Genomic DNA, 25768 nt, shown 5'->3' with positions numbered 1-25768 from the left:
TCCTACTACTACTCCTAAGTGGTTGTTGCTCTTACTCTACTACTACCACTCTACTGCTAAACTTACTCTACTCTACTACTTTCTACTTACTACTACTACTTGCTACTCCTAAGTGGTTGCTGCTCTTACTCTACTACTACCACTCCTTCTCTATATTTTTGCTTATATACTGCTGGTGCGTAGTGGCTGCTGCTGCTGCTGCTGCTGCTACTACTACTACTACTACTACTACTACTACTACTACTACTACTACTACTACTACTACTACTACTACTACTACTACTACTACTACTACTCCTACCACTACTACTACTACTCCTCCTACTCCTACTCCTTTTACAACTCCTATAACTCCTCCTCTTACTACTCCTACTACTCCTCTTACTACTTGCTACTCCTAAGCGGCTGCTGCTCTTACTCTACTACTTCTACTCTACTGCTACACTTACTCTACTCTACTACTTTCTACTTACTACTACTACTTGCTACTTCTAGCTACTAACTATTGGCTACTATTACTTTTTTGCCAAATCTCTCAGGACTCGCTCAGGACTTGTTGTCCTATCTTTTGCCATTAGCTGCTACTCTATGTTTGCTAAGCAGCTGTTGGTTTTTTTGCCAAATCTCCCCTCTCCTCTCCTCTCCTTTGTTTTGCCGATGATGAAATTGTCCAAGTCCATACATTATATGGAATATGAGCTGATGATCAAGAACTTATGAGGAACTTGACATCATTAGCAGCCACCCCTACATTACCTTCTCCTCTCTTCTCTGTTATGATGCCTTGATGCTCCAAGTTCAAGATCAGATGATGATTGACATGTTTCTGAGGCATCTACCACTGCTACTACTCATTTTTTTGATATATTGTTGTTTTATAGGACTACTTTGGTTTATAAACCCTTTTGATTTCTTATACCATCTCACATACCTAAAGCACACTTTCTTGCATCTATTAGAATAAAGCACGAAATAATGTCGCGGACACCAGACAGTGCAGCTTGATGCCCCGAGCATGATGAGCACCCAACCTATGAGGAGCAAGCACTAGAGGACTAGCTTACTCAGGAGCAGTTCGATAAGGAGTTAGAAAAGGATCTAGAAGTGATGCTTACTCAGGAGCAGTGTGACAAGGAGGAAGGGGGAGCAGAAGGAAGAGTAGGAGAGACTGCTGAAGGTGAAGAAGTTGATGATGATGACTCAGAAGAGGGATATGTAAATCCTGAGGATCCTTTCCCATGTGAAGCCAGAAGGAGGCCAATAGAGGAAGATTTGGACAAAGATTTTGACCCGAACAAGGAGGTAGGGAAAAAGCCTTAGTTTGTAAATTTTGCTAAAGCTTTGGTTGTGTTACCTCTGCTAACACTTTGACCTATCGTATATACAGGTCCCTCCTAAAACTCAGAAAAGACGATGTCGACGTCTGCGACATCTTGCTGGACAAGACGGAGTAGAGAAAAGGAGAGCAGAGGCAATAGCCACAGAGATGGATCACGATGCCTCTACTCCATAACCTCAAGACACAACCACGACTACCAAGCCTAAGAGGAAACAAGGGGATAGAAAAGGAAATCTATATCCAGATAAGGCATGCTATGTGATAACGAAGGTCGAGCTAGCAGGAGAGATCCTTGAGCCGAAGGAATTAAGAGGACGATTCTGTAATGCGATCGGGGCCCTAGTAAGAGATAAATTGAACCCAACAATCCCTAACTAGAAAGAGGTACCAGAGAACACAAAGAATGCACTATGGGATAGGCAGCTAAAGCACAATTTTAAATTTCCAGAGGGTAAGCATGAACTGGTAAAAAATGCTTTTAGGATGATGGGAGAGTCATTCCAACGTTAGAGGTTGGAGCTCAACACGAAGTATATCCAAAAGGAGTTAACTCCCTTTAACAAGTTCGGCAAAATAACTCCTAGTCAATAGGAGGAGTTCATGGCTCAAAAGACTTCACCGGAGGTATTGGAGCTCAGTGCCCGTAACACCGAGCTAGCGAAGAGGAACAAACACCGCCATCATCTAGGCCAGATGGCTACTATGCCATGGAAGAGTAGTTTAGGAAGATGGACAAAGAGGCCACAACTGCTAGGAATATCGATGTGACGAATTTGAAGGTACGCTCAAGGAATTGGATATATGCGAGGAGTACAGAATCATCTAGCGGTAATCTTAAGTTTGATAAGCCAGAGACCCAAGAGGTAGTATCAAGGATACTAAAATATGCTGAAGACAAGGAGAAGGGCTCATTCAATCCTTCTAGAGAGAGGGACGAGCTTAGCCCTGGCTTAGGAAACAAGGAGCACACAAGCCGCACTAGGGGGCTAGGGAAAAGGATGACATGGAAGCAATGATTCGAAGAGGACAGACACATGTACAAGAAACATGGTAGAGACCGGGAGACTAGTCTTGAGCTCCAAGTGAAGGCTCTAGTTGCGAAGGCACTGGAGGAGCAAGGACTGTCTATGGAGCCACGGATATTAGTGACGCCGCCGGGAGAACTGGCATTAGTTGGCAGCCTCCGAAAGGTCCTAGCAGCCAAGGTTTCACTGCAGCCACAACCCTCATCTATCGCATACGAGAACCAACTAGTTGCACCTTAGTGTTTCTCAGCGGCTGGTAGAACACTGTGATGGAGGTGGCAACAGGTGTGGCACATCCTCCCGGTGGCTTACACCACAATAATAAGATACCACCGGACTACACTAGGGTCAAGGTGCATACAGTGAAGCCCGAGTTCATGCAGTGGAGGATAGACTACGCAACTCCTGGGGGGCTAGTGTTACTCGGAGACGTTATGGGGCAGTTTATCCTCTGGCACAAACAGGACATTATATTGACTGCTTCTTTGCCGCCTCCCCCTCTCCCAAATTTAGAGTGAGTTATTGAGATCGAGGAGATATTTTCATCATCTCGTGACCACCACATTCCTGAGATGCCATATTCTTCTCTGCCTCCTAGCGAGTATGTGCCTGATAAGATGCCACAACCTTCTTCAGCTCGTACCGAGCAAGTGCATCATAAGATACCATAGTCTTCTCAACAAGCATAATCGATACATGAACAACGAGTGCCTCCTAAAGAAGGTGATGCACAAGAAGATGAGGACATGCCTAAATAGGAACTTTGAAAGAAGCATCCAATCACCATAAGGCCAGTTTATGTTCTGATCAAAGATGTCTCGTCGGTGTCCAAGTGTTTTTTCCATAACCAGTTAAAGCCTGAGAACCAAGTTAAAAAAAGTCCCATCACGGAGTTCTGAGGAGGCCGTCACTAGCAAACTCCACCAAATTGCAAAGAAGTATTCAAATGTTGATGCCATCGAATGGTCAAAGAATTGCCCGAAAACATATGAAAGAGGCAAGTCCTTCCTACCAAACCGGGACATCCAACGCCTACCACTTGGAATGAGAAGGTTCCATGATTGGTACTTGCGTGTTCTCCCAATGAGCATAGATCTCATACAAGCATGCTTCCCCACCGGCATATTTGGAAGCCCAGCTAGGAAAATTGTCTTTGACTTCAATGATATGCACACATGCTTTCACCTGGGAGAAATGGAGATGAATCTAATTTGCACGTGGTGGCTGTAAGTCATTGTCCTCCCGATATGATATGAATGTAATCTTTGAATTTTGTTGTAACTAACCCATACCATGATTTGTAGAATGCAATTGCACATTGTCAAACAAATGCCAAGGGTGAAAGCCGGGTATCTAGACCCTCAAGCTATAGCCCAAACAAATTTTAATTACCCTAAACGGTGGACACTGTATGCCAAAGAGCTAGCTGCTGCAAAGACTCTTCGGGAGAAAGAGCGCATCCGTACAACGAAACTAAGGGAAGAGTCCCTTAAGGTTGTGGCATACATTGCCCTGGCTTTCAAAAATCTCCAACAACACTTTACTATATGGCTAACATACAACTTCGAGTAAGTTCAACTCTATACTTAAAGCTTTGTTCGATATATTTTATTCAATGCAAAAGAGCTTATCTAGTTCTATGATTAAATCCATGCAGCAACCACTGGATTTGTATAGCCATCAATGTCGGGAGGAGCATGTCATGGGTCTTTGATTCAATAGATAGGGACCCGGTGACATACAAAGACTTCATATCGATTCTCAAGACGTATACATATCGACAATTCTTATTAGTTTATATGTTTGTATACATACTTGTAATGTTCACTTTTGGATTCTAACAAGTTGTATTTGCTAAAATAATTTGAACAGGACATTTAGGTTGCATTTAGGTTCTATGTCACTAATCATCACGGAAGGCATGATCCAACAAGGAAGGAAAAGCTGGCTATAAAAACACTATGTGCGGTAAGTGTAACTTACTTCTTCAGTACTTCGATACATGGCTGCCAAAAGAATTACTTAACATTTTCATATGCAAAACACACAATGCCCTAAGCAGAAGCCTGGGAGTATACATTGTGGATACTATATATGTTCTATGATGAGTAACACCGGTGCCTACAGGAGACACCTTTTAAGGGTAAGTTTGAACCTCTTCACCCATAGTATAAAAACTTTGTACATGGTATGAAATACTAAACCGAAACTTGTTCTCTTGTAGTGGAGAGAAGAGAAAGGAATAAAAAGAGACCCATACAAGGATGACCAACTCTTAGAGCTCGTCGGCGACCTTTGCAACTTCATATTGGACTAGATTTTATACGTTAGAGGCGCCTACCATGACCGAGAGTCTGACTTAGGTACAAATCCTCAGTACCAACACCTTCGTGAGACTGAAAGGCTAACTCTAAGATGTTCATAACAATGTGTATGGAATTTGTATATTTAATGATGAATTGTATATATTCTTGTGAATTGGACTTGTAATTATAGTTTATATAATACTCTTGTGCTTGTAGTCGCGGTCGCGGGACGTTCGGTAACGCGAACGCGGTTCGGAACGTTGGTCGCGAGACGTTCGGTAACACGAACGCGGTTCGGAACGTTGGTCGCAGGATGTTCGACAACGCGATTTTGAATTGTAAATTTAAATTTTTTTACGGGAAAACGTATTGTAGGGGCGGTTCTAGATTGAACCGCCCCTACAAACAGGTATTTGTAGGGGCGGCTGGTACTACAGCCGCCCCTACAAAATGATTTATAGAGGCGGCTGCTAATACGAGCCGCCCCTACAAATTGATTTGTAGAGACGGTCTAGGAACCGCCCCAACAAATATATAATTTGTAGAGACGGTTCGGTAGGGGCGGCTGGTCAAACCGTCCCTACAAAGATTTACCAGCCACCTCTAGAAATGCTTTTTGTAGTAATATTAAAAGATACAATTACGAGTCACGGTTTAATACATCTAAACTAATAAAAAATTCTTTGCACGCTGTGTTGAGACTATAGTATACCTTGGTCTGCGGCTTACTCCACCGATATTTGTGGTAGGATATCAGATGGTGACAGTTCTATCTATTCTCTATATTCCATTATGTTTGGGCAAATTATTAAACCACAGAGTTATTTGCATGAATGGTTTGACACCCTTCTCATCCCTGTCTGTTGTCTTCCGGATCTGTCTTCCCATGCTAGGTGTGCGCTTACTAGTACCTACGTGTCCTTAGTTATATAGCTATTGTATGGTTGTTTAGACTAAAGTAGTAGGAAGTGTTAGTGGCTCCACTTATCTCATTGTCCTCCCAACCAAGCTATCTACGTACCTTGTCCTTTGTGAGACACCGTTGTGTTTGTTGATCAGTACCCTCGTTATTTATGGACTTACTCCTGATAGACTTTTGTACATTAATTATAATACAGTCAAGTCACATATTCATTAATATTCTTAAATGAGCTTCCCTGTGTATAAACAAATAAGATACTTTGAAATACTTCTGGGTGAAGTGCTACAACGATATTCTTTGCACTTGCAAAATTATTACTTAGCATAAAAAAAATACCAACAGAGGTGGCACTTTCATGGAGTAACTATAGAGGCACTTACTCCTCGACATAACGAGCGCAACAATCTATGGGTGGGTCTTGGTATTCATTTTTCTTCCGGCCATGCCTTTGATACCATACCAGAGCAAGTAGCTATATATAAGGTGAGTTAGGAACCCCTCTTAGGGGTTGGACATATCATGGTCCCTAGAAATGCTCGACGCTATGCTCTAGACTCTTGAATTCTCTCCCCCTTTATAATCCCTACTATAGACTTAAGCTCTTGATGCTCATGAACACGAACACTCTCACACTATACATAAGGTCTGTTGCTAAGCCATTCAAATCCACGCACGATGCTAAATTTACTCGGCCTGTTCGCTGGTTGGTTTCTGGGCTGGTTTAGGCTGGCTGGTGCTAGTTTATTGTGAGAGCAAGACACTGTTGGCTAGCTGGTTTGGGCTGGCTGAAACCAACAAGCGAAGGCTGACTAATTGATTTAAGATCGAGTCAAGTCTAATTAAATACAGCAAAAAGAGCTAACTCATCTATACTATAGTATAAAAACTCCGATCGCTCTCACAAATCACTGTTACCGGCACAGTTAACGTGAAACCTTGCGCTACAGTACGGGTTTTTATGGACAGTACCGGGTCACAATATAAACAGTAACGGGTATTATATGAATAGTTCTCCGACCCATTAACGAACAGTACAACTTTTCGTTTTTTTTTTCCCAACACAGCACAAACCTTTTTCCCCCAATATTACCCGCGCAACGCGCGGGCTCACCTGCTAGTTATTGTTATTATCACGAGCATCTCATAGTAAATTGTAGGTCCCCATTTGCTATGAGCCGGATCTGCGTTCGATTCCTCTTGGCAGTACGCGGACGATAGTTTTATATAGAGTAGTGCGCCGGTACTCCATATGGGAAACTTTTCATAAGTGTAATTTACATTGAAAGAAGTAAATAGCCCACGTGTTGCTTCGAAGTAGCCTATACTAGCTTTGTCCGTATGAGTTTTCGGAGTGCAATTAGAGACACTACTAAGTGGCCACGTCAGTTCTTATCAGGCTAGTACTACGTCCACTTACCTGCCACGTCCTCAGCATCTTCCTTTAATCTTGCCCCGCATTGCTGTGTCGTCGACGTTGAAGCTACACACATGCCGCCGCGAGGTGTCCATACTTTTTTTTTTGCCAATAGGGATTCCATTCATTCGTCAAGGAAAAGGGGTATTACAATCTTCAGTCAACATATGTTGAATGCAGATCGGGGCATACTGCCACTCACCCAATCACGATTCATCTGTGACCTGCTTAGCTAGAACACGTGCTACTCGATTACAAGCTCTATTTGCATACATCCGAGTAAAAGCTTGAAAACCTAAACTGCTCGTGGAAACACAGCCGCGTGTCAGCCTGTTCGTTTGGCCGTGGCTTATCATAAATAATCGTAAACTTTCAGTCAAAACAGTATTTTTCTCTCACACAAATTAACCAATAGTACTTCTTCACGAACCAGTAACGATACCGGCCACAGGCTGACATGTATCCGTGGGCCATCACTCTGTAACCCCGCGCGGCGCGCGCGCAGCGATGCGATCCTGCACCAGCACCGCCGAACAGTAAAAATCTAGAGCACCCCGTGCCGTAGCTGCACTTGCATGGCGGATCCCCCGACCCTGGCGGAATCCGGCTGGACCAACGCGATGAATTGCTGCATGCCATCAGGGCCGTACCTACAAATTGGAGGCCCCTGTGTGAAACATAAGATAGGGCCCTAAAATCTAAGAAGCCAAGCCAAGCAGAGCGGCCGGCATTAGCCACCGAGCTTACGTCCTTCTAGTCCAATTAGTTAATCGGTAATCTAAGGCCTATGTTGTAATGTTGCATTTTATTTCTTCTATCCAATAATTGATCAACCATTGTTAATTAGTACTTTGGAGGCCTTTAAAGTTTGGAGGCCCTGAACAGTCGCACAGCTTGCTCCTGCTAATCTACGGGCCTGATGCCATACGGCGCTGTCGTGCCGGGCATTGACTCACGGACCCAGTGCTGCTGTTTCATCCTCGTGGCCGCATTGAAATCGGCACTGCTCACCGCGCACGCGCAGCACCTCTTCGGCCCTCCTACGCGTCAGGGCGCTTGGCTTTGGACAGAGATAGCACATTCGCACTGCTGTGACTGGAGTGCAGTCATTAGTCTTGGTCGGATAAAAGCGGCCAGCGGTGGTTAAAATGGCCCCCAGTCACATTTATGCATTGCCAGCGGCTGGGATGGGATTCTGGTTCTGGCATGCAACTTTCGCTGATGAAGCACGTGCCCTCGCCGATTACAAGGCTCCAACACGACACATGGAGCAACACAGAGGAGGGGAGAAAACGAACATGCCCGACACCAAGGGGTTCGTAAAAGCAACGGGGAGGTCAAACCAGCAACACAAATTCCTCGCAATCTGGCGCGCACACCACCCATCCTGAACACGAGACATCCCCTGATGCCTGGTATAAAACGGCCTCCTCCGGGGACGCCACGACTCACAAGCACGCACTCCCCGTATGAAAGCGCGCGCGCGCCCATAGCAGTATAGCAGCACGCGCGCAGGCACAGCGCGAGGAGCACCGTTCGTTCGTACGGGCTCATGGGCATGGCTGCCGAGACCGGGGCGGCGGCGTTACGTGACGCCGCGAGTGCCCTGGCGTCCTCGATGCAGCCGCAGGTGGCCGCCGTCTTCTTCGTGTCCGCCGCGTGCACGGTGGCGCTGGCCGCCCTGCTGGCCGTGGCGCGCATGCGCCCGCCGTGGTGGTGCGCGTGCCCCGTGTGCGAGGCCTACCTCACGGCGTCGTGGGCCGCCGACTTCGACAACCTCTGCGACTGGTACGCCCACCTGCTGCGGACCTCGCCGGCGCAGACCGTCCACGTGCACGTCCTCCGGAACGTGCTCACGGCCAACCCGGCCACCGTCGACCACATGCTGCGCGCACGCTTCGACAACTACCCCAAGGGCGCCCCGTTCTCGGCCATCCTCGCCGACTTCCTCGGCCGCGGGATCTTTAACGTCGACGGGGACGCCTGGCTGTTCCAGCGCAAGCTTGCCGCGGCCGAGCTCGCGTCCCCGGCGTTGCGCGCCTTCGCGGTGCGCGTCGTGGCCTCCGAGCTGCGGAGCCGGCTCATCCCCCTGCTCCACTCGGCCTCCCGTGAGGGCCAAGAAGGCAGGGTCCTCGACCTGCAGGACGTGTTCCGCCGCTTCGCCTTCGACTGCATCTGCAAGATCTCCTTCGGTCTCGACCCTGGCTGCCTGGAGCTGTCGATGCCGGTGTCGTCGTTCGAGAATGCCTTCGACATGGCCTCCACGCTCTCTGCCAGGCGCGCCACCGCGCCCATGCACATCATCTGGAAGCTGAAGCGCCTGCTCAACTTCGGGGACGAAAGGAGGCTCCGGGACGCGGTACACCTCGTGGACACGCTCGCCGCGGAGGTGATCCGGCAGCGTCGCAAGCTCGGGGGCGCCGCCTCGGGCAGCGACCTCCTGTCGCGCTTCATGGGCTCCGTCAACGACGACAAGTACCTCCGCGACATCGTCGTCAGCTTCATGCTCGCCGGCCGCGACACCGTCGCCTCGGCGCTGACCGCCTTCTTCTTGCTCCTCTCCGATCACCCGGAGGTGGCGGCCGCCATCCGGGACGAGGCTACCCGAGTCGCCGGCGACGACGACCGGCTGACGGCCTCGACCTTCAACAAGCTCAAGGGCATGCACTACGTGCACGCCGCGCTGTCCGAGAGCATGCGGCTGTTCCCGCCGGTGCAGTTCGACTCCAAGTTCGCGTCCGGCGACGACACGCTCCCGGACGGCACGGCCGTGCCGAAGGGCACCCGGGTCACCTACCACGCCTACGCCATGGGCCGCATGGAGTCCGTGTGGGGCCCCGACTGCGGCGAGTTCCGGCCCGAGCGGTGGCTCCGGAACGGGCGCTTCGTCCCTGAGAACCCGTACCGGTACCCTGTCTTCCAGGCCGGCGCGCGCGTGTGCATCGGCAAGGAGCTGGCGCTCATGGAGATGAAGGCCGTCATCGTCGCCGTGGTGCGGAGCTTCGACATCGAGGCCATCGACCGGAGCTCCCGCCGGCCCAAGTTCGCGCCGGGGCTGACCGCCACGTTCGCGGGCGGCCTGCCGGTGCGAGTGCGCCGGCGAGCACGTGTGAGCGGGCGCAACCCGCCAATCTAATGAACGGAGTAATAAAAAAACTGTTGGTGTCATCACGATTCGTCCTTGCTCGACTTTTGCCTGTCATATTCCCCGTTTCATATTCAAAACGGAATATTGGTGGTGGATGTGGATTAGATTTATATCACGCGCCCGTAATCTAGTTGCTGTCGATTGTGATGGAGCGATGACTCCGTGGCCACTCCGCCCGGCCGGTGAGTGCGCCGGCACTTGGCAGCACGGAGTGGACGATGCTGTGGACGATTGGTCAGTCAGCCCACGTCCCCACCCCGTCGTCTCCACTTGGGCTTCTACTTACTATACGAGAATGGCAAATAGATTCCTATAATTGAGCGGAATCGGTCATATCAGGCGCCTGCTCTAGCGCGAATCGGATTTGGATCAGATAAGGAGGGGACGTCGCCGGCTGAAACTTGCACGCTCCACCTGCGATCTCCTTTTTTTTTTCCCAATCAGATCAGAAACCAGAAGATTATTACAGGCAGAAATGGAAACATGGAACTGATGCTGCTTCTGAAAAAAGGTGAGATGAGGAAATTTCTAAAAGAAATGCCGCGGTGGACGGAGAGATTCTTCGGTGCTGGAGTTGGAGCGCGGTCGTCCTCGTGGCCCGACAGACACCTGGAGTGGGAAAAGAGTCGGAAATGCTCCACGTGTTTGGTGCAGAAATCGGGCCAGTCAGAACGGTGTTTTTCTCTCACAACAATTCAGCCAGAACAGTGTTTTTCAGCCAGTTTCAGTCAAGTTTCAGACCAGCGAACGGGGGCACTTGTTTGTTGCAAGCATGCATGTACGACAGCGTAGACAGATGCCGATTCTGGGTGGTCGGGGTGGGCGACGGAAGGAACCAGCGCACATGTTGCCGTGGGTGCAGTGGGGGTGGCGTGCGGCCACCGCAAGCGTACTGTCTCGAACGGTACGAACTTAAGCACGAGACCTATTTTAGAATTTGACTCACGTATATGGAAAGGGTCACACATCTAAAATCTTCCTTCTCCAACATCGAACCTAAAAGAAGACTCCTAGTTTCCTTCGTCCTGTGCCGCTTGCTCCTTTGTCTTCGTCTTCCCTGTGGCCGACCACTGAGCTGCGAGCTACGGCGCGAGATCCGGCGAGGCACGCGGCCCCTTCGCGTGGACGAGCTCCGGCAGCGTCCCCGGCACGGGCCCCTTCGTCCGCCGCCTCGCGAGCGCCACCGCGGGCAAACACCACCGTGGCAACGCTGTCCCCTGCCGTGTCGTCTCGTCTTCCCCACTAGCCCACCCTTCCCCGTCCCCTAGCTCGATTCAGCTCGCAGCTCAAAGCAGCAGCCCAAGCAGAAGGAAGAAAAGAGCAGCGATCGAGAAGAGAAGCGCCCCGCTGCCGCCGCTGCTCAAGCTCATCCCGTCGCCGGACTTACCGATGGCCATGAGGCATAAGGTGTGGTCCTCCCCCACCTCCCCGCTGACCCCGTCCACCAGCACCAGGTGACCGACCGCTGACCGCCTCATTGCCGCCCCCTCTCTCCCTGCTTGCTGGTACTAGCTTCTGAGATTTGAGGCCTCGCGGGTCCCCTTGAGTTTTGTCTGTTGCCAGTTCTTGTTCATGCGAATTTGTTGGTACCGGTGCTCGCTGCTCGCTACAGCTACGTCTGATTCCTGAATGATTCATTCAGCGCAAAGGGGGGGAATCTTCTGGCTTGTTTTGATTTTGTTGTTGATGCTGTTGCTTGGATATGCTGTCAGTTTAAAGGAGCTGACGCGGTGTTGTTCTTGTTCCCTGCGTATGGACCCTCTCGCAAACCAAGCCGCGCCCATCCAAACCTGTGGAGTACCAATACCAGTACCAGTGCCACGAGCAAAGGCAAGGTGCACGTTTTGTCTGCCTGCACAGGAAGATGCCGCAACGAGGAATCAGCAGGAAAATGTTAGGTCCAGACTCCACCAGAAATGAAAGGTGAAGCGGGTTTTAGTTTTATGGTTGTGTACGAGAACTCGTTTTCTCCGTGTGCAAAGGATGTGCTCCGCTATGCTTTTGTGGAGATCACAAAAACTGAAGAACATGTCATTTAGGCTGCATATATATGGCTTTTAAACTATTTTTTTTAAACATGTAAGTTCTTATACACATTTGTATTCAGATATAGTAGTTGCAAACTTCCACAAATCTGAAGGATTTTAAGATTGTATTTCAGGAAAACAATCAGTGGTCAAAGATACCAATCGAAGATCATGCAAAATCAAAATATGACAAAAATTAAAGAAAAATAGAGGAGAAGCACTAAGGACCACTACGTGGCAGACGAAATTATTTGCCTAGCGAAGAGAGAGATAGTAGATAGATGGGCTAAGTTGGATCGTATAAGGTTCCTAGGCGGTGACTTATTAATTATTACTACGATAATGTACTTTGTAAGCAACTTCTCACTCAAGACCCACATTATATATTTTTATTTAGTAAAGGCTCCAAGGCTGGGGTAGGCGATATGGAGCACCGAACCACTCCCTTGAGCCCTCTCTTATAAAAGGAACATCAAGAGCCTCTCTCTGAACTTCGATCTCTATGTATTTGGAGAGCCATCCCATGAATATTCTCTCTCGGTATATGTAACGTCTATGTCCGGAAAGATGGCTAAGACCCACTCTCTACACGTTGAATGAACCACACCTACTAATTAACTCTCTTACGTTTTCGTCCTCGCTTCACGCAAAATGATCGATCCGGAGTTAACAGCGTCCCAGGTCCAGCCTTTTAACTTGGCTCAGCTCTCCTCCAATTTTTAGTATGGTACTAAACTTTGTCGCTATAGTACCTTGCAATCTCGGCCCAGCCAATAGTACTGGGCCTCACATACTCCCCATTTAGAAATTTTGACGTCCTCGTCGAACGCTGAACCAAGCTACCTATAGCCGGACAAATATTCAGGACCGACTCTCTTGGCTACGTTCGTATTTTCAATTCCCTGGCCCGAGTGTCATGACCTCACTGGAGCCATGCACAGCCTGCCCGGGCTTCCAGACCATACGCAACCATGAAACCGCAAGAGTTGGCTCCGATACCATTTGTAACGCTCCGACCCGTGAAGACGGCTAAGGCCTACTCTACACGTTGAATAAACCACACCTGTTAATTAACTCTCTTGCGCTTTCGTCAACCCTTTACGTAAAAGAATCGATCTGAAGTTAACAGCCTCCTAAATCCAGGCTTTTAACTTGGCTCAGTTCTCCCCCAACTTCCCGTATGATGCTATACTTCGTTGGTACAGTACCTTACAATCTTGGCCCAGCCAATAGTACTGGGCCTCACAGTATATCTCGTGTCACTAGCAGACTCTCTAACTTTGACTCTCCGTACTCCAAAGACTTATCATAATTTTTTCTTACGTGAAAAAACATTAAAAAAACTACTGTATATTGAATTTAGAGAGTGGTGTAGCCTCTCCACTAGTGGAGAGGGAGAAGAGTGGTTTTGGAGTGCCGAAGAGGAAAATAGTTTAGAGTCTAGTGGACTCTGATTTTTAGATTGTTTTATAAGGTCCTGTTCGCTTATCTTATAATCCGTATTTTTAGCTTGTTTTTACAGCTGAAATAGTGTTTTTCTCTCATAATAAATCGGCCGAAACAGTGTTTCGGTTTGTTTTTTCAGCGAATGGAATGAGGCCTAAATTTTTATTTCTCTCTTGGAGGAATTCTAGATGAATTTAGAGGAATCTGGATAAATCTGAAGGATTTTATGAGAGAAAAATACTATTCTGAATAAAAAAATAGATCAAGTCGGGTTTTAGGACACACGAACAGGGCCGCTGTAAACTCCACATGGTTTTCTTCATTTCCTTTCTTATCATCTGTCGAATACAGCCTGTTCGCTTGCTCGTAAACGATCGTAAATTTCCAGCCAGGAATAATGTTTTTCTCTCATACCAAACCAGCCAGCTGATAAATAATCCACGATCGTTTACAGCCTCCCGAACAGGCCTGGCTTTGGCAGCTACGCTGCAATTGGGTAAACATGTATCACGCGTGTTTCTCTATAGTATTAAGTACCGTTTTTTTTTGCATGAGAAATTAAAACTTTGGCCTCGATTACAAGTTAAAGGCCTTGCTCTTACCTACTTCTTCCATTTCAAATTATAAATCGTCATGACTTTTTTAAATATATAATTTTTGCTATCTATTTAGACATAGGATATATGTAGATACGTTGCAAAAACTATCTGCACGTTCGACTGATCCAGTTTTGGTTTGTTTTAGCTTATTCTCTCTCATAGAACACTATTAAATCAACCGAAATCAATTGAAATTGTATCAGCCGAACATGACCTACATCTAAAGAAGTTAGAACAACTTACAATTTAGAACCAAGAGGGCGTACATCAAAAGTGCACATTCATTATTCCAAGACAAGAGATTAAATCTAACGGTCCATACGCTAGTGTACACATGTATCCCCACCCTGTTGCCACGGACCTAACTAAAGTCTCCATCTAACATGCTGTCCTTTGTAGGGTGCAGTGAAGTGTGATGGCTGTGTGATCTGCAAGCTAAAACCAGATCGTACGTACTTTTCCTGTTTTCCATGTGTGCTGATGACACTCGAATCATTAGCCCCGTTTGTTTCGCTGAAAAGACAAATAAAAACACTGTTCCGACTAATTTATTGTGAGAGAAAAATATTATTCCGGCTAAAAAAATAAGCTGAAAAAACGTATTATAAGAATAGCGAACAGGGCCATTATCAGAATAAGAACTCTTACAGCAACAAGTGTCAAGGTGTCAAGACCCCCTAGTCCAGTTGCAAGAAGCAAAATTTGGGGCAGCAGCAGCATCTGCCCTGTTCGACCGCTCTTATAAATCGGCTTATCAATCATGATATAATATTTTTTCTCCTAACAAATCAGTCGTACAAATCAGCACAAGCTGCTTATGGACCAACCAAACAAATCGAATCGAGGGCGACTCATATGACGACCCTGCTACACTTGCCCTTTCCACAAGGGCCAACAACAAAAGAATCTTGTGACGACGGAAATGGTGTGATGCACGCTACTCCTAGATCAGTTATTCTCCGAGAGGATATTGTGGGCTTTTCGCGTGTAGCTGCAGCAAGCACCATCAATCAGAGCGATCAACACACGCAAAACTTGCAGGTTACTACATAACTAGCGTTGCCGTCCCCCGAACCGGTAAAAGATCCGAGACCGATCAACCGCGATCGAGAACCATCACTGCTGATTAGCTCCCCAGGCAAGGCATGCCTGCGAGTTCCGAAAACTGCGTCAGTCGTACATGCGTGCGGGCATGCGTAAAACAGTCGGACGCATGTGACTCGCCACGAAGTACGCGTGCATGCGCATGTGAGGCGAGCCGTCCACTCCAGCTGGCCAGCCGTACGGTTCCAACCGTCCCAGTTGCGGGTAAGAACGTGTCCAACGTGCAATGCATATGCACGTCCAAACCCAAAATAGGTCATAAGAGACTCAAAATCAGTCTCTAACAGAGTATTTATACGGGAAACCTATTTTGGGTTGTCTGAGAGGCACAACTCAAATATGAGTATCCTCTCTCCTGAAAACCCATTTACAGAAAAAAAAATTCTCTCTTGTGTCTGGTTGTTGGAGAAGATATCGAATATGTATTGAACATTTTGCCTATAACGTTATCCAAAGGACGAATGGGTCTTATATTGTAGGTGTTTTTTTTGTTGGAGATAGCCTAAATCTGGATAATGAGCGGCTCGGTGCGGCTCGGCTCGGCTCGTTCTGGCTCGTTAAGATAACAAGCTAAGCCAGCTCGGCTTAATTCGTTTACGAGCTCGAGCTGGCTTGCTAACCTCACGAGTCAGGTAAAAAAACATAAAATATAATATTTATATTTATCTAAAGCATACAAAAATAATATATCCAACAGCCTTAAATTGAATAAAATATTCATATGTGCTAACATATCAACTATATGTAAAGCGCAAGATATGAAGTAATACAAAATTGATATAAGTTACAATGACCTTTTTTCTAAAACCATGACTCATTTAATTCGCGAGCTGACTCAATGACTCGTTATAGCTAACGAGCTAAAATCTTAATTTGACTCGGTTCATAACAAGTCGAGTTGAACCAGTCTTAATCGAGCGAGGAAATGAGCTTCAAATTTTTTTCCCAGCCTGAGGCTCTGAACGCCGGTACGATCAAAAGCGCTCATCAGGAATCCAGCCATCGCTACGGCAGCGTCACTTGGCGCAGAAGCTCCGTCCGTCGTCCGGCCCATATGCGGTCCGAACGATTAGTACAGCCTACAGCGTCCTCTGCTCTTCCCCACGTTGGCTGCACGCGCGTAGCCGGCCCGAAACATCCGGCGGTAGTGGGGGTGTGTACCCGCGTGCGCCACATTTCACCAACCGCGAGTGGTGGCCGTCGTGCAATCTGCAATCTGCAATCTGATTGCACGATCGCACGTTCGCTGCGCTGTCCATGGTGACGGCTGACGATAGACACTACTGTACTAGGGTGGAAATGGCAAGATTCCCTGGGAACCATGATGCGGGCTTTTACTTTTCTTTGACTGGGTGTGGCCGTGTACTAGGCGAGACCGTGACAGATGACCCGGGCTGTCCGGTCAAGCGACTCGCCCCCACCTCCACGCGAGCTCCACGCCGCCGTACATCAGCCCCTCCATCGGCGCCTCTCCCCTCTGCTTGCGTTGCGCGAGCGCGCCCCTTCGCCTCGCTCCGCGCCAGAGCCACCGTGTTGCAGTCCTCGGACGTCGCCAGCCGCTCCAGCGCCGGTGCCCTCCTCTTCCTTCCGCCTCACCTCCGTGCTGCGCCCTCCTCGCTGCGTCAGAAGTCCAGGAGCGCTGTCGCTGGCCATCACGCGCGAGCGCACGCGACCACCACGGCTTCATGCCACAGTACTACCCTCTCGGCTCCACCTCCATTGCGCCAATCCACCGTCTCCAACCACTGCCACATAGGCGCGCCCGTGCCTCGCCGTCGTGGCGTCCCGCGCATCGGCACCCCACCGTTTTCCCTCCCAGGCGCCATCGCAGCCGGCAGACCGCCGCCACGGCTCACGCGGGCGGGCTACCAAGGGCCCGTTTGGCTCTTGCCGCGGCCCGCCCAAGGCAGCGCAGGTCCTGGTGCGGCTCGCCGGCGGGTGGTCCGTCGCCGCCATGCCGTTCCCCGGCCCCGTCGCGTCGTTGCCGCCGCCGCCGATTGGGCCGGCGATTTGGTTCCCTGCGCCGTGCTCTGTTCTGGAGGAAGGAGAGAAGGTGAGGAACGGGAATAGAAGTTTTCTTTGGATCCAAACCCGAAACACTGACTATGATGAATAGGGTTTACTGGACTGTGGAGCGTTTTCGTAGAACTGCGGGGTCATTTCTGCAAAAATGCGCGTTGCTTGGTCGGCCGCTTCCGGTTTGCTGGGCCGCGCCGCTCTGCTGGGCCATGCGCCCAGTCCCCGCGCCTAGGCCGCGGTCTACTCGCTGGGCCGCTGCCGCGCGCCCGCTGGCCGGTCGCGTGCCGCACTGCTGGGCTCGGTCGCTTTCGGGTTGCGAGGTCGGTCGGAAGCCTGCGCGCTGCCCCGTCTGTGCCGGTCCCGTGCTTGCCTAGGCTGATCTGGCCGCTGAGCCGAGTAGGTGATTGGTGGCCTCTTTATTTTTCTTAAGCAATTTCGAAATTCACTTATAAGGCAAAAACTGTAAAATCAATATAAATCTGTGTAGTGATCCAAAATTTATGAAACCAGTTTTGTTAGTCTTCTAAAATCATGCTCTACCTGTTAGTATATTTTGTTCACATAGTTTGGTAATATTTTTAGGAGCTATATAATTAATCTAAGATATTTAATATTATAAAATATAAACTTATAGGACTTCCCGTGATAAATTTGTGATAGTATTGGATCTTAAATCTTTACAGTAGGATCCTAGCAATATTAGGTACTCACTGTAAATTTTGTAGCTCCGAAATAATTAGTTTGTTAGGTAGCTAATGATGCTTTATTTCGAATAAGGATTAATCGATGGAATAAAATAAAGAAATAACTTGGGTTTATATAACTAAAATAATTGTTGGGAAATAACATCTTATCCGACAACGTGTATATGTAGCTTAAGTACGGTCGTCCTTAGAACTAGCCGTTAACTCGAGTGGCGTACGTCGTATTTTACGAGTCACGATTGCAGTTGATTAATTACATCTCTACATTGCATCATATGCATATCATATAGGTACAATGATGGATCCACAGATCGATTGAAGGATGATTGAGAATCCAAAGATGGTGTAATGGTATTCTATCCAGGAGATGATACAATGGGCTTTCTATTCGGATGATGATGGATGATCTAAAAATGCAGATACTAACTTTTTAATATATCTTACTCAGGCAAGCCCCGGTGCATAATCCCTACTTTTCTACAGTTTAAATTCTATTTGTGCATTAAGTTTTAAGGAGTTGAATGAAACCCACTTGCATATATATCTTTATCCTATGAGTCTTACTAGTATGACAGGATCGTGTAGATTGCAATGCTACATGACTCCGATAGAAGTCGAGTGATTGCCTGTCACTCGTGAGATATAAGAAATATATTATTGGATTATCATCACTTGAAAAAATATAAAAATGGTGGAAAGGAAAAATGATGACCGGGTAGGAATATGATTTGGGTATTGATGGGTGTAAGAAGTTGTGTCGCCATGGACATGGGGCATAGCTTGGTTACACTGCTTTTCCTGTCTGGCCGATTAAGGACCGTTCGTTGCATAAGACTTTAGGCAGGTCACAGACTTATTATCTTGAGCACATACTTGTGTATGTGCGCTTGAAAGACTTGTTGCTCTCTTGTCGCGGATCCGACTCTTTCCGGACCGACTGTTAGGATTTTATTTTGGTGGAGGAGGTCCTTGCACCGCACTGAGTCCGGGACTCAGGGGCAGGGGCTTGGAGTCCCAGTTTGGACGGGAACCTAGACACCTGGGATAGAAGAGTGATGGGATGGTTCTGCTTGTGCCTGGGGTACAAGCAGGACGTGTGTTTTCGAGGTACCCAGCTGGGAGACATTGATTCGTGAATCGCCGGGCGATCCAGTACGGCTTGTCTACGGTTTAGCATCCTATTAAAAACTGAAAGAGGAAAGATGAAAGATGGAAAAAGAAAATCTGATTGCTTACCACCTGCTTGAAAGTAGTACAGGTGCTTACATAGAATGGTTAGTTAATGAACTAATACGGCTATTAATAAAAATCGAATATAAGGACGCACGCTTAGTAATGCTTCCTGCAAATGTAATAAACCCACAAACCAGATAGCCTTGCATATCTTTGGAGTCTTTTCTTTCCTCCTGTTGAGTAAGTCTTGCTGAGTACAATTAAGTACTTAGGGTTTTATTCCTCCTGTTGCAGGTCACAGGTGGATGCTAGAGCTGACTCTTGTGTATGGATACCTCCTGGTGGGCTCAGCGATGATTTCTTTACGCTGCGATCGTAGTTGTTATTTATAACTCTCACCAAATGCTTTTATAAATAAAAGTGTCATAATCTATTGTCGTAGTTTATTTACCAATACTTCATCATGTCATGATTAGATATTCATTTCCGTTGTAATTCTGACCACATGTTTATATTCCGCTGTTTAATTAAATTGTTCATAACTCTGATAATGTGAATTCATTCTGCGGTTATATTAATAAATATTATACTCTGATGATGTATTAAAAGTAATGTAAGAAATGGTTCAGAATGATGTAAGCTTTATTCTCTCGTTTGTGATCCTGAGGGCAAAAATGTGAATTTTTGGGTTCTCCCCTGGGGTGTGCCTGACAGAACCGAGTAATTTAGTGTTCTCCCTCGAGTACTTAGTGTCTAATAGAAGATAAGCACTCCTGTGAGGCATTAGATTAGGCGGTTCTACCACAGGTGATATCAGAGCACAAATGACGAAATAAGGCTTTGAAAACCTTTTCAAAACTAAAATTTAACAATCCATTTTTGTAAAAAGTTAGGACGTTTGTATACGAAGTTATATAAGTAGCCCTATTACTATGGTAATGTATCCAGGATAGATGGCACTCTGCTGACTTAGGTAGGCTTAATCAAATTTTCTACAGGTACACTGACTCGAGCATTATCCGATAGTATCGACTAGTTACAAAGAGAGAACGATGTGCCAAAAATCTAAGAACAGTCGCCCTATATGTTGGCAACAGTGGAAGGATGTATAGGAGGTGCATTCATGCATATCCTGTTTGTGCATTGTAGTGCCATATTGCTTGCATATACGTCATCCATAGGTGTCACGCGTGTCGTATTGTGCACGACAGACTTGTTCTTGTTCCAGAGTAGGTCTGCACTATGGCTTCGTGTTTCGCGTTCGCCCATTGTTCACGCCGGTCATGACCCACGTCTCCCCATACCCCTTTTCTACGCTCTTGTCGGACCCTTGCCCTACAGTCGTACTAGTCAGTAATGGCATCGCACGTCGCTCGCCTCAAACGCACCGAAATGGGTCGATTCGTCGTAGTGATCTCGCGCGGGAACCCTGGTGAGCCATGCCAGGATCACTGAGCGCTCCTCCTTTATAAGCAGAGCCTGACTTAGCTATTGGTATCACCACTCGGTGCACCTTAGCTCGCTTAGCTTTTCCTTTGAGCCAACCTTTCTTTTCGCTCAGCCTTCCTTGCAACCACTGCTAGAGATGGCAGGAGACTGAGTTAGTACCTACTGCCTGAACATTGAGGGTTTTCCTAGAATCCTACATGCCACCCTGCAAAAGCTCGGAGTCAAGGATCGTCCTGAGTATGAGGGCCGTGAGTATGAGGAGCATGGCACCGAGCGGTGTGAGGTTACCGTCTACATCGGGAAGAGTGAAGAGTTCTCCGACATCACTGAAGCCTAGAGTGTGACCGCAACCAGGTTTCGCTTTGTTGACACCTACCAGGTTGTGGCCCGCAAAGCCTTGCGGTACCTTTGCTAGATCTATGAGGAGCCCATTGCTCGTACTCCCATGCGGTTGTTTCCTCCTTTGGACAAGAATCAGCGGGCATGGAGGGCCCACATGGAGGCTTTGCAAGGACGAGATGTGCAAGAGGACAGTCCCACCATGGTGCACTTGACCACGTACCTGCTTGCTCTAGATGAGCAGTACGACTATCAAGCCTTGGAACTGGGGGTGTGCCTTCGGCGCGCTAAGGAAGGTGAGGTCTTCAACCGGATGCTCCAAGTGCAGCTCGCTGAAGCATATGCCAGTGCTGCAGCTGCTGAGAGCCGGGAGGCTACCATGGAGGAAGCCTTGAAGGAGGCTGAAGATCAGCATGTCCATTAGCTAGGTGAGGCCTATCTGTTCACTAGGGCCAGGCGGAGGTCGCTGGTTGATGGAAGGCAGGATGCCCCGATCTTGGAAGGGATCCCTATCCACCCACCAGAAAGAAGAAGAACTGGTGTTGCAGAACCGCCAGCACCTCCACCGTCGAAAGTATTAGAAGCAGAACCCTTGGTTCCTCTCACTCAGCCATTTCCCCGAGAAGATGTAAATTAGTTGCGTTGTGATGTTATACCCGTAGTAGTAATGCTTGTTGTCGCTGTCCCCCGGTATTGCACTCTTGCCGTTGTTGTCGTCCGTAGTTGTTGAGCTCGTTCGACCGTAGGTGAATGCTGTGTCGTGAATGTGAGCCTGAAAGCCTGTACGTTGTACCCATATAAGACCATTCAGAATATGCATTTTGTTTATTTCATTGTATTTATTGTGTTCGTCTACTTTAGTTTCTCTAGCCATGCTTAAAGTTGTCAAGGGAGATAGTTAGCAGGTTACAAGAGAAGTTGACATTCGGATGCCAGCAGATCAATCGTGATTGGATACTATTGGATACTATATCGACTAATTATGGACATCCTAGCAGAACACTTGAATCTCCTTAAAACAAATCCGTCATTGGATTTGAATTTCTTGTCCCTTGTTGTGAAGGGAACTTTTGTTGTTTGAATTTTTTCCCTTGCAATACCCCTTATTCTGTGGTCTATGACCCCATCGCCTTCATGGCGTGTAAGTTGGTAATAGTTGCCTGGTTAAAAGCTTTTAGTGTCGCGATAAAACTGAGGGCTCCCTATGGAACAGCTGCCACATGTGACGCTGCTCGACACGCGCTGGTATCGAGGTTGTTAACCAAGTATCTTTACCAAGTTACACCGCCATACTGTTTTGTTAAAAAATTTCTCCTTGGAAATGTTCAGGTGTTCAAACGGGAAATCCACAACGGGTTGATGCAGAAGCGTTCTCTCTAGTAACCAAGCGGAGATGGTTTTGGAAGAAGAAAGTATGACATGGTCTCAATCTACATGAAAGACGGATGTGGTTGAGTAAAGGAAAGAAAAGGAAGAGTAGTAAGGAAGGTTAGCCTCGGATAGTCGGGAGTAATTCAAAAGCCTGAGTGGACGTCATGTTCCTAGCCCTGTTTTTAGTTGATCGCGCCTCGCATGCTGGGTCATTTCGCTGCATGCCTTACGAACACTGTCTGTATCGGGCTCCTAGCTCCCTATTTTCACGTCGCTGCAGCATCGTGCCGCACTCGCCGTCCTTGTGCACTGTGCGCTTTTCCTTTTCCTAGCGTTCGGTCGGCTCCCTACCCCGCACCGTCGTTCCCCGTACCAGACCCCCCCCCCCATTTCCCCTTCCCTTTCTTCTTTTGGTGACACGACCGCCGTATGCCTGCCTCGTCGAGCGGACCCCCTCTCTGCTCCTTTATTTCCCCCTCTGCCGCTTGTGCAGGAAGCGCACCATATCTTCGGCCTTATCTCCACAGCATGCACCGCCTGTGTATCCCATCCCCGCCGCATCCATCTCCGGTGTGTTGTTTCCCATCTCTATTTGCCACTATAAGTAACCCTTGGTCCTTGCTCTTCTTCTTCATCCCCATTCCTCTCGCATTCACAACAGAGCTACGAATTCTAGTCGATGTTGTGAAGCTAGGTTTGTCTGTCTGAGGTGATGGTGTGATCTGAGAAGAAGAAAGGATCCGGTTCGTCAAGGAAGTTCAAGTTCTCTTGGTTAGTTTGGTCTTAGGGTTCATGATGTTTTGTCGACTATTTCTAGATCTGTTGGACCTACACCATGTTTTGGATACTCATTATTCTGTTGTTTCTCCATTGTCCTCGTCTATCTCGACTTCTGGAGTAGGTGTCGGTTGTACCGGGTTGCTCTTAACCATGTATCCCTAGATCCACATGTGGTAGCATTAGAAGTCGTGCAACCTTTCGTGTAATTCCTGATCTATGAAATGTAATTGCGTTTTCCTCTTCTGGTTCTTGCTTTGAATCTCGGGACGAGATTCTTTTTAAGGGGGGGGTTGTAACACTCCGGTGTTATGATCTTATTTAGCACTGTGATTTAGGCCTAAGTAAAATTTTTGAAATGAGTTTCTCGGAATTTTTATTTAAAAGGTACTTGATGCGATAAGCGAATCTCGTGTGACTTAGTTTTGTGGACTCAAATAAACGCTCAAGATAAATTACGCAGCGCGTAGAAATATTTAGTAGTGTCCGATAACGGTTCTAGCAAGTAAATGGCGAATAGCTTGTTCTGTTGAATTGAACGTGAAAACAATGTTTATAAACAAAAATACGATATGACAGGTATATAGTACTTAAGTAAAATTCGGAGCACGATTTTGGTTGTATTTAAAATATCGAGTGACAAACTTTAATGTTTTAGCCATGTTTAAAAATATAATAGTTGGCTTGTTAAATGAATAATTGAGAGCTAAAATAATAACGAAAGTACCGCTGGTCTTTTAGCCCACCTACCAACATCTTGAATTTTATTGCCACTGTGACTTTGATCCACGGATGGTCACTATGGCTTATGATCTCCTTAATTATGAACTATGCATGCCATTGTCACCATGAACACGATACTAGCCATATATCACATAGCAAGGCAGACATGCACTATTGAAGCCTCTAGTGCACCTAGTCTAGAATGACGGGAGAGCAGTGACACAGAGGTGGTTGGAAATCGTGCGCTGAGAGCTAGCCTCTTGAACTCTCGCTAGCATTTTCCTTTTCATGGTTATCTTTCATCAGCTTTGAATATAATATGCTCGGTACGACGCTCGTGATGGACTGAGCTAGCTGGTCGGTCGCTATTGTTTGCTTGCTGCCTTCGCGTCCCATCGAGTTGAGTCATCTCGTCCATGTCTCTCTATTCTGCGTCCGATGCCATGTTGCCCTGCCGACCTTGCACTGCACCGGGCTCATCATTTTTCCTCTCGCGCGCTTGTTTTCTGCTGCCTCCGTGGTCTTTATCTGTCTCTGCGTTGTCTCTACACTGCCATGCGTACTAGAAGTTGGCCGCGAGCTGCTTTCTCTCTTTTCTATTGATGCTGTCATGTACGACTTTTCCTTGCCTCCATCCGCCTTTCCTCTCTCTACTGCGCCGATGGGCCAGGGCTGTCACTGCCGCCCGTCGTCTCTTCCTTTTTCTTCCTTGTGTAGCATGCGTGTCTGCAGCGTTGCCCATCACCGACCAGCCTTGCCTCTCAACCACAGTGCAACCGCCATGGCTGCGCCCATCGCCATCGGCCCCCTTTTGCGAGCGTTGTTTCTCCTCGCCGAGTCTTCGTGGCCACGCTCTCGTCGCTCGACCACCGCAGCGCCTTGTGTACATCTGTACCGTGCTCATGGCCACCCAGGCTGTTCGGTCAGGCGACTCGCCCCCACGTCCACGCGAGCTCCACGCCGCCGTACAGCAGCCCCTCCATCGGCGCCTCTCCCCTCAGCTTGCGTTGCGCGAGCGCGCCCCTTCGCCTCGCTCCACGCTGGAGCCACCGTTCTACAGTCCTCGGACGCCACTAGCCGCTCCAGCGCCGGTGCCCTCCTCTTCCTTTTGCCTTACCTCCGTGCTGCGCCCTCCTCGCCGCGTCAGAAGTCGAGGAGCGCTGTCGCTGGCCATCACGCGTGAGCACACGCGACCACCACGGCTTCATGCCGCAGTACTGCCCTCTTTGCTCCACCTCCATCGCGCCAATCCACCATCTCCAACCACTGCCATGGAGGCGCGCTCGTGCCTCGCCGTCGTGGCATCCCACGCGTCGGCACCCCGCTGTTTTCCCTCCCGGGCGCCATCGCAGCCGGCAGACCGCCGCCATGGCTCACGCGGGTAGGCTACCGAGGGCCGGTTTGGCTCTTGCCACGGCCTGCCCAAGGCCGCGCAGGTCCTGGTACGGCTCGCCGGCAGGTGGTCCGCCGCCGCCATGCCGTTCCCCGGCCCCGTCGCGCCGTTGCCGCCGCCGATTGGGCTAGCGATTTGGTTCCCTGCGCCGTGCTCTATTTTGGAGGAAGGAGAGAAGGTGAGGAATGGGAATAGAAGTTTTCTTTGGATCCAAACGTGAAACGCTAGACTCTGATGAATAGGGTTTACTGGACTGCGGAGCAGTTTTGTAGAACTGCGGGGTCATTTATGCAAAAATGCGCGCTGCTTGACCGACCACTTCCGGTTTGCTGGGCCGTGCGCCCTGTCCCCGCTTCTGGGCTGCTGTCGCGCGCCCACTGGCCGGTCGCGTGCCGCACTGCTGGGCCCGGTCGCTTCCGGGTTGCTGGGTTGGCCGGAAGCCTGCGCGCCTGGGCCACGCGCGTCCTGCCCCGTCTGGGCCGGTCCCGTG

General features: G+C 48.3%; 1 protein-coding gene and 1 long non-coding RNA gene across 2 annotated transcripts; both read left to right on the top strand.

Moving 5' to 3' along the window:
* Nucleotides 1-8448: 8448 nt before the first annotated feature.
* LOC136453582 (cytochrome P450 94C1-like) lies at nt 8449-10192 on the top strand. The gene has a single exon (XM_066454139.1). The coding sequence runs from the start codon at nt 8559-8561 to the stop codon at nt 10140-10142; it is 1584 nt and encodes a 527-aa protein (XP_066310236.1). The 5' UTR covers nt 8449-8558; the 3' UTR covers nt 10143-10192.
* Nucleotides 10193-16663: 6471 nt separating this feature from the next.
* LOC136453581 (uncharacterized) lies at nt 16664-19745 on the top strand. Its single transcript, XR_010759048.1, has 3 exons — nt 16664-17383; nt 18344-18501; nt 19521-19745. It is a non-coding gene; the product is annotated as an uncharacterized lncRNA (long non-coding RNA).
* Nucleotides 19746-25768: the final 6023 nt, after the last annotated feature.

This window comes from Miscanthus floridulus, chromosome 5 (assembly GCF_019320115.1).
Source record: "Miscanthus floridulus cultivar M001 chromosome 5, ASM1932011v1, whole genome shotgun sequence".
Lineage (NCBI taxonomy): Eukaryota > Viridiplantae > Streptophyta > Magnoliopsida > Poales > Poaceae > Miscanthus > Miscanthus floridulus.
This window is presented reverse-complemented; position numbering and strand designations above follow the sequence as displayed.

Bases quoted from the DNA above. Each gene is read 5' to 3' on its own strand.
- LOC136453582 (XM_066454139.1), top strand. From the start codon at position 8,559: ATGGGCATGGCTGCCGAGACCGGGGCGGCGGCGTTACGTGACGCCGCG.